Source organism: Sphaeramia orbicularis, chromosome 1, assembly GCF_902148855.1.
Source record: "Sphaeramia orbicularis chromosome 1, fSphaOr1.1, whole genome shotgun sequence".
NCBI classification, from domain to species: Eukaryota; Metazoa; Chordata; class Actinopteri; order Kurtiformes; family Apogonidae; genus Sphaeramia; species Sphaeramia orbicularis.
Genome location: NC_043957.1, coordinates 39,428,484 through 39,444,845, shown reverse-complemented (window position 1 = coordinate 39,444,845; position 16,362 = coordinate 39,428,484). Strand labels below are relative to the sequence as shown.

The 16,362-nt window shown below is 36.9% G+C and overlaps 1 protein-coding gene across 1 annotated transcript; it reads right to left on the bottom strand.

The window, feature by feature from the left end:
- Positions 1 to 1,899: 1,899 nt before the first annotated feature.
- Positions 1,900 to 14,753, bottom strand: LOC115424666 (serine hydrolase-like protein). The gene is made up of 12 exons (XM_030142049.1): positions 14,588 to 14,753; positions 13,582 to 13,725; positions 11,834 to 11,947; positions 11,567 to 11,608; positions 11,460 to 11,479; positions 11,286 to 11,360; positions 5,490 to 5,599; positions 5,329 to 5,408; positions 5,075 to 5,109; positions 4,883 to 4,959; positions 4,695 to 4,782; positions 1,900 to 4,308 (listed from the first exon to the last, which is right to left on the bottom strand). Exons 1-12 carry the CDS (start codon positions 14,643 to 14,645, stop codon positions 4,171 to 4,173), a joined length of 981 nt encoding a protein of 326 aa, XP_029997909.1. The 5' UTR covers positions 14,646 to 14,753; the 3' UTR covers positions 1,900 to 4,170.
- Between the last annotated feature and the right edge of the window lie 1,609 nt (positions 14,754 to 16,362).

Genomic DNA, 16,362 nt, shown 5'->3' with positions numbered 1-16,362 from the left:
CGTTACGTCCAGCATCTTCATCTTTATTGTCATCAGTGTTTTCATCGTCTTCATTGGCAGTTTCTTCAAACATCTTTTCTTATTGATTTAAATTTTTATATGTAGCTTCCTTGGGACAATGTCTAAAAAGTTTGTTCACAGTTGTGAGAAATTTAGATTTTTGCATTGTTAATGAATTTTTGACATATTAAAAATTTACTTTGACTTATAATGGGCCATATGATGGTTTATAACATGGAAATGGTTACAGATATCAATATAGTTACTACTGAGCACTGATAGGAAGTCATATGGACTTTCATTTAACTTGTTGGGTGATCCTCCAGTGAAAGTACCACCCACTTCTATAGGAAGATTGATCTCCTGTATCAATACCACAGGACTCTAACATAGTAGCAGAATCGGACAACCTTGCAAATTCAACTAGTTATAGATTCTTCATAGAACATAACACTGAGCTACAGGGCCATTGGTCCTATTATTTTTCTCTTTTGTTTTCATGTTATTCACATTTTTTTGAAGGATAATTTAGATGGAAGCATTTTCATACTGTGATTTTACTTTTTTCACTCTAAAACATGAAGAAAAGATGGGACTTATTATTTATAGGTTATTGCTGTATGTTCTTATTTTACTGCTCTGACCCACTTGATATCCAATTGGGCTGTATGTGAAACCCTGAACTAGAATGAGTTTGACACCCCTGATAGAGAGTAAATAAAGAGTTGCTGTGTGTTAACATTGTATGAGTTATGTCCTCATTCATCATCTGCTCTCAGTGGAATACACTCCCTTTTAATTTTCCCTCTGCATAAACATGAAGCCACAAACTTCAAAAATGTTTGGCAGCTCCTGAAATATTAAATACAAGCAGAAGACTTTTAAGACTACTGAACAGCCCCAAAGTATTTCATCCATCCATCAAACCAAGAAAAAACAATGTTGTTCAGCTTCCATGTGAGAAATCCTAACACATGCCCTCAGTCAAAGTCTGACAACAGTAGCTCAGACAGGACTTCATCTCATCTGTTGTTTTATTGTCAGCTGATGGATTTTAGAGACTGAATGTTCATCATCACAGGTGGAATGTTTGTGCTTTTACTCAACTTTTACTCATCCTCCACTGTGTCCACCAGGTTCCTCATGCATCAAAAGAAGGTCAACGTATTTTACTCTTCTACTGCATTGCAGAATATTTCTGCAGGTAGAATGTTTACTTTCATTTTGCTACTAGTGCTTAAACCTTTGTAAAAGGTGCACATGTATGTTTTGCTTGAGCACCGGTCTTGTTCTTGTTGTGCATTAAGAAGACTAGGGTAGTGTAGTGATAAAGACTTTGATATGAAAATGAATTGTGCAAAAATACTTTCATGATCTTTTGTTGAATCCATTTGCCCCAAAAAAGTCCCATGTACACATATAACTGCTGATTCTAGACCTGACCAACTAAATCAATCCCAGGTCATAACACTGTCCCCATAGGCTTTTACTGTTGGCACTAGGCATGATGGGTAATCACTTCATCCATTTCCCTGATACACTCATCCCTCTGGAACAGGGTCAGTCTGAACTCAGACCACATGACCTTTTTTCATTGAAATCTTTATCTCCAATCTTTATGCTCTCAAGCCAAGATTTATAGGTCAAGCACATTAATCACTGCAGAAATTATACAACAGAAGGGTCTTCATTGTTTGCTTGGTCAAATCCAGGAGGTGACTTTTTGGTTTAGCTCTATATATATATATATATATATATATATATATATATATTTGATGTATATTTTCATATACTCCCATTCCAGCTTCCAACACACCTTTAAATGACTTTTCAGATTGCAATCTTTCATCCTCTTTCTTTCTAAAAATAAAACAAAACAAAAAATAGGACCAAGGGTTCTGTAGTTCAAGAGCATATTTACAGACATTGACATTTGTTTGACCTTTCAAGGTCACTCAAGGTCAAAAGTCATGGTACAAAATGAAAGCCCATGTGTAACTTCCTATTTCCAATAGTAATTATATCCATATCTCCAACTGTTTTGAAGTTACAGCACTTTGAATTTTCTTCCATTATACACCAATAGGGATTTTTAACATTTCAAACATTCATAAAAAAATTCAAAAATCAGTATTTCTCAATTCTTTGAACAAATTTGGTAGACCTTGCCCCAAGGAACCTCTGCTATGAATTTCAATTGATTGTGGCTAATGGTTTTGGATACGTTTCTTGAAAAATTCTTTACAAACGGATGGCAACTAATACCAATAGTCCATAGAACCTTTGGGCCATTGGACTAAAAAGCCTTTCCAAAATCTACAAATGTGAAATTCATCATCACAAAGCTGACATCAGGCGAATTGTCCATCTGAGCTCATTAAAGCTGTCTTTTTAAAGATTTGCCAAAAAAAGGCAATGCTACAAATATATGATCTCTGATGATGTAACTACAGACAGTGAATATAGAACAAACGAGCTCAACCTTAAACATCTACAGCAGTAAAATGCAATACACACATTACTGCAGAAATAAAATTCAATTTCCAAAAGCATCATGACTGAATGTCTAGTTTATATACTTAACATTTTGTTGATAATATTTACATATTTATATTTAAGAAAGGTTTTGATAACTTGTAATGTGTGGTCTTAGTACTTTATAATCTGAATACTTCATTGATGCGCATCAGAAACTGTGAAACTCTAAATACAGCTCAATATATTGATTCAATACCAAAGAATTAAACTTCAAGTTTTAGCTCATCTGCATCATGGCTCTGCCTGCATTAAGATAAATGTGTCCAACATGTGAACATACAAGTAAACACACATTACTGATCTCCTTCTCATCATACCTTTTACTCTGTTCATGCAATCTTATCGTTTATTATTTATTTTCCAAATGTATCTGTTTGACTCCTTTGTGTAAAAACATGTTACATGGACACAGTCACATGTCCTCAAGCAACAACAGACACAAATAAGCATCTTAAAATTTAATGTTGAAATTCGTAAATAAATGTTCACTGTAAAGATGAGGTATGATCCGGGTTGAGAAGATGATTGTGTGAAAAGCACTGAGGTGAGAGTAAACAGTGCAGAAATAAATGCAACAGTTCTCAGTTGTTAATAGGCTTGTTTGAAAACAAACAGAATTTTCAGGAATTCATCAAAAGGGAGCTTGAGAATATCATCATGGTTACAATATAGATAGTTACTATACTAATCAAACATTTTGGCACATACACACACTTTCTCATTCAATGTTTTTTTTTTTGTTTCATTACAATCTAATATTTCCATCATTTCCAGTGGTGCAAAGTTTTTTGCCCTTGGGATATTTCAGGTCTCTCCACTCCAGAGGTTTTCCTTATGCACGGATAGAAAATGAATAAAAACTGGACAGACTGAAAAGAAGCACCTATGAATAGAATTAGGCTACGTTTAGACGGCAACGATATGAACCGAAAACGCAGAAGTGGCGCTGCGTTCTCCCTTTTAATTCCGTGTTTAGACATGCGTTTTGGGGGGAAAATCTGCATACAGACAGACACGCAAAAGTGTATGAAATTTCCTATTATTATTATTATTATTATTATCATTATTATTATTTATGCCACGCACGGTCATCAACTACTCCATTAACAAAGTTGTGCCACCACTGACAAGTCCACCCAGGTCTCATCCATAGCTGTCTGGTTCACCTCCGCTGTATATTGGTGCATCAATAATTTGATGAAGGTAGTTAATGTGCCTTCTCTGCTGTCTACTGCTCTCTATAAAGTTTGTGACAATTGCTGAAATGACTCTTGGATGTAAATTAGAGTGGCTAGGGCAACTTGAAAGTCCATCGCAGGGAAATAATCTGACATGTTGTTTTCCTGTACTGGTGCATGCCTGTGATGTAAACTCTACGAGACGAGAAAATGCAGTTTTGTGTTTTCAACCCTTTAGATGGTGACGTGAGAATGGAGTCTTTCTAAGATTTCCACTCTGGAAGGTGGTTTCACTTTTTTGCATTTCCAATCCCCAAAAACGCTGTTGCCATCTAAACAAAAGGCACATCTGATAAAATATGTTGTCATTTTCACCTGAAAGCGTTGTCGTGTAAACTGGGCCTTGGACTTAAACTGCTGTGTAAATCGGATACAGTGTGCTAGAGAAAATGCACTATAGTTTTGGGCCCTGAACCTCAGTGTCTGAGTGCGACAACACTTTAGTCCGTAGGAAATCCGACACTAATGGAGCAACAGCTTCTGGGTTATTCAGGTGGACGTGATGATTGCCTGGTACCATCACCACCGTGTGCTGCAGGACAAAAGACAGTGAAAACATGAAACAATGAACTATCTCATCTCAAGCCACACCCCCCCCCCCCCCCCACACACACACACACACACAAACACATCAGTGTCTACCAGGGGAAAAGAACATCATTAGAAACATCGAACTGGAGCACATCCGCTGTTCTGGCTTTGATCTGCAGCACTGACCACGATCCAGTATGTAGGTCAGTGTTGAGATTTATAGCTATAAACATTTCTGCTGCCTCTGAGACAGTGCTTGTACTACAGAGCTACTTCTGTGCAGCTGTCTGTCTACTAGGCGCAATTACACACAGGCTTAACAGCTAAAAATAAACATGAAGACGCAAGCGTACCTACTTTACACAAGCACAATACAAAAATACTCACATTTTTGTCTCTATAGCCTTGTAGAAGTGCTGATGTATATTTCTTTTGATCCGCTTGGGTAAATATTTTCTCAAAGCCATCTTCTGCTCTGAAAAGGAAGGACAAAACACATTCTGTGTATAGTTACTTATGTACTGTGCATTATCATACATAGTGTCATGTGGGAACATGTCAGAGGAGCATCTTACAGAAGAACTAAAACAGAGGCTTGTATCCTCGCCTGCATCTCCAGACTCTGCTCCAAACTGATCCGCACTATGTTTTTCTGAAAACAAAAAAGCACACACAGTTCATACAATCCAATCTATGCATGAATTCAAACTTCAGACTTATGGAATTATTAATAAAACAAATTAGTAAAGATTTCATCAGTAACCTACCAGATTAATACGGAAGTCTCTGGAGAATATAACTCCTTCACAAAAAAAAAAAAAAAAGACAAAACAACCCAATGGTTAATCAAGGAGCTGTATTTTTATGCTGGGAACATACATGCTATAACAGGAGGAAAAGGAGGAGAAAAACAAGAAAGAAAAGGAGAAGAATGACAACAAGGAGGAGAAAAAGAAGAACAAGGCAAAGGAGGAGGAGAACAAGAAGGAGATGGAGACAAGGGAAGGAGAAGACGCCACACCTCCTTCAACCTCATGTAGACCTCGTTCTAACAGGATGTGAACAGACTGTTCAGAAAGGGTCGGGTTTGCAGCTGATAACCTGAAAGACAAAACATTTATTTGTCTAGAAAAGTACATGTACACATCTGTTTAAAATATGGAAACAGAACAGGTAAAATACCTTTCAACGGCCTTTTCATATGTATAAACTCTGTCCTTTTTCTCTTCTGAGCTTTTCTCAAACTTTATCAGGCCATCTATCCCTTCTCTCATCACTTTAGGCACTTCTTGCTGGTGAAAAAAAAACAACATAAATAATACAGAAGGCGATTTAAAATAGTGGTTTTCAAACTTTTTACGCCCAAGGCAGACAAACAGGCAAGCCAAATCTCACTTGCTTTCATATCCTGGGTTTTCTGTTTCTTAAGAAATGTTTTCAGGGAGTAGACTTTGCCTCTGTGTTGGGAAGTGAGTGTGTACTAACAGAATGCAAGATTACAGAGCATCCACAAAGTACTCACAGCCCTACACTTTTTTTTTTTTTTTTCTTTTTTTTTTTTTTTTTACACATTATCTAGTGTTACAGCCTTAACCAAAATAGATTGAATTCATTTTTTACCTCAAAATTCTACACACAATAACTCATAATGTCAAAGTGAAAAAAGTTTGTTTGAAACTATTGCAAATTTCTTAAAAAAACAAACAAACAAAAATATACCATATACATAACTATTCACAACGAATGCTGTAACTCTCATTGAGCTCAGGTGGGTCCTGTTTCTACTCATTCTGCTACAGAGGTTTCCACCTGTGAAAAATTCAGTATATCTGACATTATTTTGAAAGACAAAACACCTGTCTATAGAAGGTCTGATAGTTGACAGTGCATGCCAGAACACAAACCAGGTCGTGAAGTCCAAGGAATTGTCTGTAAACCTCTGAGACAGGATTGTATCAAGGCACAGATCTGGGGGAGGGTTCAGCAAAATGTCTACAGCATCAAAGGTCCCAATGGGCACAGATGCCTCCAGTATTGGTGTGTGGAGAGAAGAGACCCTTCCAGAAGGACAACTGTGTCTGAAACACTCCAATCAGGCCTGTGTGGTAACGTGGGCAGACGGAAGACCCTCCTCAGTAAAAGGAACTTGACAGACCACCTACAGTTTGATCCTCAGACTAGGAGAAACTAAATTCTGAGTCTAATGAAACAAAGGTGGAGCTCTTTGGCCTGAACGCCAAACATCATGTCTGGAGGAAACAATGCAGCACTCATCACCGGCCCCACACCGTCCCTACAGTGGAGCATGGTGGAGGCAGTATCAGGCTGTGGGCACGTTTTTAACTCTGGGAGACCAGTGAGGGTCGAGGCAAAGATGAATGCAGCCATGTGCACGGACATCCTTGATGATAACCTGCTCTGGACCTTAAACTGGAGTGGAGGACAACAACCCTAAACACACAGCCAAGACAGTAAAGCAGTGCCTTAACTCTTTCGGTGCCAGACAGTTAAGGGGCTAATAAGCCTTAAAAGCCTTAAAAGTGCCACAGAATTTTTCAGTATTTTGCGTCGTTCTTATAATATTCGAAGAATCCTGCAGGAAACCACTCGGTAACATCCGGCGTGTTCTCCAAAGCCGATCTGATCAGCCCGCGGCACTGAAAGAGTTAAGGACCACTCTGTGAATGCCCTTGATCAAATGCTGTAAATACTTATGTACATGTGAGATTTTTGTTTTTTATTCTTAATAAGTTTGCAAAAGTTTCAAACAAACATTTTTCACTTTGCCATTATAAGGTATTGTGTGTAGAATTGTTTTTAGAAATAAAAAATTATTAGTTTGGAAAAAGGCTGTAACACAAGAAAAAGTAAAAAAGTGTAGCATTGTGAATACTTTCTGGGTGGACTGTAACTTTTTACCCAGTGGCTGAGGGGGAAAAAATCCACAGAAGAAAACATACACATATTGTATTTGACTTTAGTACTTAATTATGTAAAAATGTGGCAGTAAAACAGCTATAAAATGATTATGAAAGGCACCCAGGAATGTGTTGCATAAGACTATTGTAGAGTATGTTGATGATAATTTAATTTTAAGAAATTTTTAAAAACCTGCATTTATGGAAATGAATGTGAAATTGTTATGATTCTAGAGTCTAATTATTAAAAATGCTAATGGTGATTACAGGTTTGTTATTGATCTGCTCTTCACCAATTCACACAGAGTTAGATGCTACCTGTGGTGGTGTGTTCACTGTCAGCATTAAAAGGTTTGGTTAGTCTATGTTTTGTCTATGACGCAGTGTTTGCCGTGGAATTTCATATATATATATATATATATATATATATATATATGTGGGTAAGGTGAGGGTGGTTGAAGTTGATCCATCATCATGATCGATGTCTCAGCTGGAGATCAATGGAATCCTGACTAAAGATGAAAGATTCTCATCTCCGGGTGTAAACAACTCAAACCCTTGGGCTTTTTGAAGGGACACAAGGAGCTGATCTAATTAAATGGAGTCCTATGGGGGAGGTGGTTTATTTTCCTCAATCAACAACTGTTTTGTGTAATCTTAGGGTTACATAACAATTACATGACCTTTGTGATGATCTTTAAAACCTTATCCATAACAAATTACAAAACCACAAGATCTAATACTCTAATACTCATTTCACAAAATAAGTGCCACATCGACGTATTGTGACAAGCTGACCCCCAGATCAAACATAAACATTTTTTTTTAATATCTCTTCTCTTTATATCATCAAAATCACCATTGCCAAAAATAACCAAACTCACTAAACATGTCTCTAATCACTCCCTTCATCATTAAGAAATCCACTCTGCAGAACCACAACACAAACTATTGCACACATCACAAAGTTTGGTACCGTCACAGACCTGATACCTTTGGTTCACAGTGATGCATGTGATGCAAGCTTAAGCTAATTAGCTAACTACATTTTGATCAATTCGAAATGACAGAGACTGGAATCTTATCAAAATACCTCTGACTCAGATCATAAATCGGTAAATATAATGATAAAATATTGATACAATATTTTCAGTGGCTCAAATGTTCAACCACTAAAATCTTAACTCAACTGCTGATAGAAAATGACTCACAGACATCTGCTTAAATGAAAATCCTCATGACTGTATATTTAAGTATACATTTCTGAGGGTCTTAAATATTCATGGATGCAATATGAGTTTACGATGTGAATCTGAATGTACCAGTCGGACTCAATACCCTGGTGTGTGGTAGATAGCCCTCTGATATTATTATTTACGCCAAACTGTGTACACGGTATTGGTACTGTAATTATTAAAAAGATCCCACAGTGCACTATTTCAAACCCACTGAGTTAAACTAATGACTACACACTATACACATCATGTGTTTTGTGTATATTTTCTAAAATATCAGTGTATTCCAAATCAGTCATTATTTTTTGTAGGTTGGGGCTCTGACACTAATTTAACCTGCAACTACTGGACAACCTGTTCTCTGTTAAACTGATACATTTAGAAGATAAGCAAAACATCTTTTCTTGCTCGACAACAAAGTAGCAAACCTGGTATTTTTAGTTATGTAATGTGTTTTTGATTACTTTTCTAGATAAAGGCTTTGTTCTGGCAGATGAAACTTGAACACTTCTCTGTGTGGTAGATGACTCCCTGAACATTTCTGGACTTAATAGAACAATTATAATCCTCAAACGATTCCTGTACTTTATTAAGAGTTAATTATTCACTTAAAACAGTGGTTCTCTCCCAGGGGGCGCGAGCACATGGGGGGGGTCATGAGTGACGCTGCTGTGCTTGCGTGCAGGTGCATTAGTGACTATTGTTGTACATCACAACATGTAACGGCCCTAATTATTGATGACTTTGTCCAGTGGTGTGAGGAGTCCTACCTTCACGTGAACACATCTAAAACAAAAGATATGATTATTGATTTTAGGAAAAAACAGGACAGGCACGGAGTCACTTTAATTAAAGGTCAGACTATAGAGCAAGTGCAATCATACAAATACCTTGGGACGATAATTGATGAAAAACTGAGTTTTAATGAAAACTGTAGATCTGTGTGTAAAAAGGGCCATCAGCGCCTTCACTGCCTTAGGAAACTGGCACACTTCCACATTGACCGAACCATTTTAACTTTGTTTTATCGTTCTTTTATTGAGTCTGTTTTATCTTTTTGTCTGGTGGCGTGGTTCGGTCAGACCTCAGTTGCAGAGAGAAACTCACTGAATCAAATAGTGAGATGGTCCAGTCGCCTGATTGGTGTGTCCCAGTCTTGTCCCACCTCCCTGTACACTAAACAGGTCCAGAGGATGGCTTCATCAGTTCTTAACAATGACTCCCATCCTTTACGAGGTGAATTTCAACTTCTTTCCTCTGGACGGAGGTTCTTAGTCCCAAGGTGCAGGACACAGCGTTATAAAAATAGCTTTGTTCCTGTCGCCGTCACTGAGCTCAATAAGAAACAGTGACATTGCAGTTTACGAACTTTTTTAGTTATTTATTCCATTTCTTTGCTCTATTTATTATTATTGTGACTTCAAATTTTTACATTTTATGTTCTTATCCTGGTTTTTATCCCAGATTGTTTTTATTTGATCTTTTCTGGTTTTTATCGTGTTTTATTGCATCTTGTTTTTATTTATTTGATCTTATTTATTTTATTCTTTTACTTATCCATGCTGCTATACAGATGAATGGTGGAACACTGAGCACTTTTTTGTCCTGTCTTTTTGTCCTGTCTGTAGGCGTGATCAAGTGCCTGTCTTGAATGTTCAATGTATGTGTTGTTGTAACGCCAAGGCAATCACCTAGACTGCAAAACAAATCTACCTACGGGTATACATAAAGTTACCTTGACCTTGATAAATCACTCGGCACATACTCTACATATCAGGGTTGCATATTGTCCGGCACATCGTCCCCACCCCCTGGTCACAAATTTGTTTTCGGGGGGCAGCAGGTAGTCAGTGATAATGTGAGTGGAGCTCACTTTCACTTTCTCACAGCTTTATCTACAGAGCTACAGTATATAACCACCACGTCCTCAGATAGGTCAGTCACGTTACTTTTAAAATTACATACCACCACCAGCCCCCCACCCTCCCTGGTCCCACAAATTTTTTTCAGTCACGGGGGGGCGCCAGTAGGCTTATGACACTGTTAGTGGGGCATGGTTCAAAAAAGGTTGAGAAACCCTGACTTAGACTTAATTTCTTCCTTTGAGTCATTCTCTGTGTATTGTATTATATCACTGTATATACAGCTATTGTGCAGCACCTTGTCTTCTCTTTGTTCTGTGTATGCTGCAACAAATAATTACCCATCCTAGGATTATTAAAGTATTTCTGATTCTGATAAAACAGGAGGCAGCCTTGTTAAATTTGATTACAAGATAATCACTTGACCAGCTTTCATAAAAAGGAGTTATTTGTGGATAGATAATTAGGCAAAACAGTCCCCATTTTTCTGTGGCTTAGTAGCTTATAGTTTATCCTCTGATTTATGGAAAAGAAAATCGGTTGGATAAATGTTCTAAGTTGAAATTTTCAAAAATTGTAAAAAAATTAAAAAATATTTAAATTCAGCTATCAATCTGTCCACTGCACCTCTCCTAGAGGTAAAGAACATCTGTGTCAAGTTTGAAAAGAATAGGGTGATTAGTGCCTGACAAATCGGTTGGACAAAAATCTCGGATGGACAGATGGACCCCCGCCCTCTGGGGCAGGCAGGAGTATAATAATTAATGTTTACTGTGAATAATGTAACAACAGGAAGAAATAAAAGTGTCAATGTATGTGAGGCCTTGTGAGGGAGTTTTACAGTCCAGTGCTTTAAGATCATCAATGTGACAAATATTTTACATCAACACAGAGAAAAGCACACATTAAAAAGTATGTGCATCCTCCTCTGCCTGGGCTCATGTATAAAAACTAGTAAAGTACCGGATCTGTAGGTAGGAACCCGTAGGAATCCAGCAGAACGACAGCATCAACCATCTCAGGATACAAAGCACTGAACTGCAGAAAACAAGTACAAGCACCATGATTATACACATTACCTCCAGAGAGCGTTGACTGTGACAGAACAAAGAACACATCAACATGACTGTCACTTACCAGTCCAGCGATGTTACCACCTGAAAGAAAGACAAAACATGGAAACATAAATAAAATGTGTTACAAACATTTTATTGACTCTAATTCTGCTGTAAATCTGCACTCACCCATACTGTGCCCTATGATGGAGAATCTCCCCCACTGCAGAGCTGTGGGGAGTAATTTCACAGATCATCAACCTGGTAGGTTCAGTGTCTTAACATAGAAGATTGTTTTTAAGACAACATTACTGCTGACAACCAAGTGCCACTGTAGCTACTTAATAATACTGTGCTGCCACAAGAATGCACTGGGGCTGAACATAATGGTTAAAGTCAAAATCACAGTAGTAATGAAAGTGACAGAAATTGTGGAAATTGCCTGAACTTACACACCATCAACAACTCTGCAAACATCTGCCACATATAAGGGAAAAGAGTAGAAAGTTCCAGGAGGACGATGTGATGAGAAACCATGACCTGCCAGGTCCACTGCCACATATCTGCACTCTATGAAGAAGAGGAAAGCAAAGGACAAAGTACATTAATGCATATCACAGTGTCAACAGTCCTCTTTTGCCAGTTTCAGCTGTAGTACTACTGTATCCTCATCAAACATGCATCTGTTCTGTCCTTTTGTATAACAAGTAGCTGCTTCAAGATCTGCAGGGAATAATTTCTATGTAAAAACACACGCCCACGAAGATGGAAAATAAGCCAAACACAGCACACCTGCATGTGCTGGAATGTCAACAGAAAACAGGAAACCGTGTCAAATGAACCAGCTTCATTTATCAGGACAAAGTTTTGGCATCTTTAACAGCCATCGGGAATCCAATATTCCTCCCACCCAGGAAGAACAAACTTTTTGAGAGAAATTCAAAAACCTGTATGATCTGTGCAGTTACCTGAAAACATAATGTTGAAGAATGAAAGCGTTTATTTAGACAATGAAGTCAGAAGTATAATTTATTCTTTCTCTTCCATTTTTACACCGAGTTGTGAAGGCTGTTATTAAGTACGGGCCTGGCCAAGTGAGTAACGGAGTGAGAAAGCACTGTCAGCAATACTAATCATTCCATATCTGCAGCAACCATAATAGCTCAAATTGTAGGTCTAAGCAAGTACTTAAGCAAGCCATTGAGGAATAATAACCAAATATTTAATACAAAAAAAAAAAAGAATGTATCATTATTGATAAAGTAACAGAGTGAGGAAAAATATACAGCAGTTATTCAAGGTCTGGAAGAAATGCCCAAAAAAGTGCTGTTCCTCAAGAAAAGTGCAAATATTTAGCATACTTTTCTTAATACATGAGAGTATATTATATTCAAAAATGAAACTGATCTCATTTTTATTTTGGTTTAAAAAGACATTAATTCATGGTAATGGATAATGGAGTGAGAATCCAAAAAAGTAACAGAGTGAGGTGTTTGTTCAGTGTGATGCACCATAATAATAATCAAAGATTCTATTAAGATACTGATAAAATTATCAGTCTTTGGCGACATATGTTGTATTTCTATATTTAATACACATCTTTCTGCTGTTTTTTCATAATGAATAACATTCAAAATCACCATAGTATTTGATTATTATGAAATATATGATTAGACACAGGCATATATTTTGAACATATTTATTTACGCATTGCTATTTACATTCTGAGTTTACGCTGTATATATTCATTTACAACCTTTACCGTTCTTAAATTACACTGAATTCTTATAGATTCTCTTATATATCCAGTTGTAATTCAGGTACAAATTGAATACACACAGTTTTAGAAACTAGAGATATATGTCTTTCAAGGTGAGTAATCAAAAATATTTTTTTAGAGAAAAAGAAATTGACCCTGATGTTCATTTTCACTTGGCCAGGCCCGTATAAAGCTTTTGAGTTGTTGTGGAACATAAAAAAGAGCAAACGGGAAATGGGTTGAACATGTTATAAGTATATCCTGATTTCTAATAACACCTCAACAAAATTTAATTCAACCTCTGGAGAAATCTGGATGCGGTAGTTAAAGCTTCAAAAACTCAATTCATGTTTCTGATCACTAGCTGCTCAGGAGCTTAATGCGTCTTACTATTGAACACAAACCAGACATGCAAACATCCTATACATGTTCACAGTATGATTACCTTGGGGCAGAAGAGGAATGAGGGTGTTGAATGTCCCACAGTTGTCGGCCCAGCCATGTAAACACAACACAGGACGACCATGTTCAGGACCCCAGACTTTACCTCGGATCTCCCCCCATGGGACTGGTATGGAGAGCTCTGACACTGGACAAAACACAGCAAAGCCTCAGTCTGCAGCTCCCACACACACACAGACAAAGACTAATTTGACCAACATGCAAAAATCAGAGAAACTTGACACATTGAACTACTTTATATGCAGATGTGTAGTGTAATCTGCGGCAAGGCACTATATTCTTTAAGATCATCATTCGTTTGTAGTGTAGCTGACCTGTGAGAACCAACTTTACATCATCTTAGAAAAACGTTCTCATTTTCAGCCAATTCAAGCTTTTTTTTTTTTTTTAAGGAAGAGAACTTTATCAATCTACCCAGAAACACTGCATCCACTGGTTTACAGGAAACATTCAAAATCAACATATGTATGGTCTTGACTGGAAAGACAGGGGATGCAAATTGTGATGTGACAAGTGACTAAAGCTGTCAGACTTGACAGACATGTAGTGGACTTGAAGTACAAAATTTACATTCGAGATGCGGTGGTGTAGAAGCAGCATTTATGGTTGAATAAAATGGAAGCACTCAGATGAAGTGTGTGTGCCTCAAATATTTAGTCCTTGACATTCACCACTGCTAACCTGTCAGTTCTCCAATGTTTAATCTTTACAAAGAAGCCCATTGTTTGGACACACGTCAAGGTCAAAGATGAATCTGAAGAAACTACAGCGACAGTTCTTCCACAATCAGTAACAGCAACAAGCACTTTAGGAAACTTTTACAGGCTGCATGAGAACATGAGATTTATGTTCACAATACTTTCAAGACGAGGAATGACAAGACTCTGCAGAATGAGGAAAACTTGTTTCACCTTTCACTCTGGTCTTTATGAAACATTAATGGTCAAAGATCCATATCGCATGTTTTCTCCACAACACCACAGACTTACCGGCTTGTTTTAACGCGCTCGAAGTCAGGTGTCTGATACCTTTCAATGCTTGCATCATGTTGAACGACACCAATTTCTAATAATCAGTGGAAATAACAAAAAAATCAAACGCTTTTCTGGTTCTAAACGAGTACTTCTAACCTCCCTTGGACTTAAACATTTGACGCTTTTTGACTCACTGCTATTTCCGGTTGTTGTGTAAGCACGTGGTACAAACTGGAGACACTATTGGATGATTGGTGATGACGAGATCAGTATCGACCAATAATGCTCAGGAAAGGCGGAACTAAACATAGCGTCAAAGTAACGTTGATCTTTCACCTGCAGAGGGCCTGTAACTACGGAAAAAGATTAGGGTCATTGGGAAAAAAAAAAATTCCAATATTTTTTTTTTTTATTATTATTCTGAGAAAAAAGGAATTCTGCGAAAAAAAGGCAGAATTCTGACTTTTCTCAGAATTCTGATTTATTTCTCAGAATAGTAATAATAATAAAAAAAATATTGGACCCTTTTCCCCAGTGCCCCTTATCCCCTTCTATATGTAACATTTACTGTGTTCCCAAAATAAAATCAACAGGCTACCAATGAATCAGAATTAATGCTTATAAAATGCTAAAATAAAGAAAGGAACAAGAAATGGCACTTCTACACAGAGCACACACAGAATTTCTAATAACAAGGACTGAAAGCTAATTTGCTTTTTGTGAAAGTGCCACATTTTGATTAAGTGCCACTTTCACTCCACAGCTCCACAGTTTTGTGTTTTTGCTATTATAATAAATATTGAATTAATTAGAAATGAAAGCCATGGCAGAATCAGTGTATTTCAGAAGGGTTACACCATCACCATGCTTCACTCAAAATGGCCAAAACTGTGAGAAGAAGACCTCTTGTTAGAGGTGAATATAAGGAATAAGTTAAATTTATTGAGAATGCATCATATAAACTATTAATGGCTGAAATTGCATAATTGTAGAGTCATATTTAATGGTACGCAGGGACTTTTTAGCTTTTATTAAAGAATATATGCAATAAAAGTTAAACTTTGGTTTGGCAGCAATTGTGCACTTGCTGTATATGTACAATTTATGTATTTATTTATTTATTTATATTTATTTATTTGCTGATATACTTTGTGCTGATGAACATCAACACAGTCCTGCTGAATTTCACATCTTATTTGGTATTAGGTTTTTCTTCTGATTGAAAAAAAAAATTATAATGTAAAACCTCTTTCCCCTTTTGCTCTACTTGCTGTTTTAACAACTACATTTATTTATTTATTTATTTTTTTTTTACAAAATGACTGTAAATGAGTGCAGGCAGTTAAACCCAGAGTAATGATAGAAAATAAGTCCTTTAAAGACTTTGTCATTCCCCACCAACTCACAATACGTCATAGATTTTCTTTAAAAAAAACAAAAAAAACAAAAACAATGTGACTGTCAGTCAGACAATCTGAGCTAAGTTTTCTTGTTAATATGTGTACTTTAAGCCTCACCACTTGCTTATTTTTCACTGTGCTGCAGTGAAATTCATACTGAATATCAACAAAACCCTAAGGACAATTTGCACAGTTATTGTTGAAATCACATTAATAAAGATAGGTTTTGTCTCCACCAAATTACTTTTTTGTTTTTTTCCAAAAATCATTATCTGCTTCAGTTCCACTTTCTTGCAACTAAATTTTGACTGTTTATATATCTGTGTAAATATCATAGAAATTATTTTGTCTTGAAGTGCACACATTGTCGGTAATAGATTTAAAACAACA

Bases quoted from the DNA above. Each gene is read 5' to 3' on its own strand.
- LOC115424666 (XM_030142049.1), bottom strand. From the start codon at position 14,645: ATGATGCAAGCATTGAAAGGTATCAGACACCTGACTTCGAGCGCGTTA. The intron at 5,110-5,328 runs GTGTGGCGTCTT...TTTTTTGTGAAG, and splicing joins TCTACATGAGGTTGAAGGAG to GAGTTATATTCTCCAGAGAC. The intron at 4,783-4,882 runs GTAAGATGCTCC...CTTCCTTTTCAG, and splicing joins GCCTCTGTTTTAGTTCTTCT to AGCAGAAGATGGCTTTGAGA.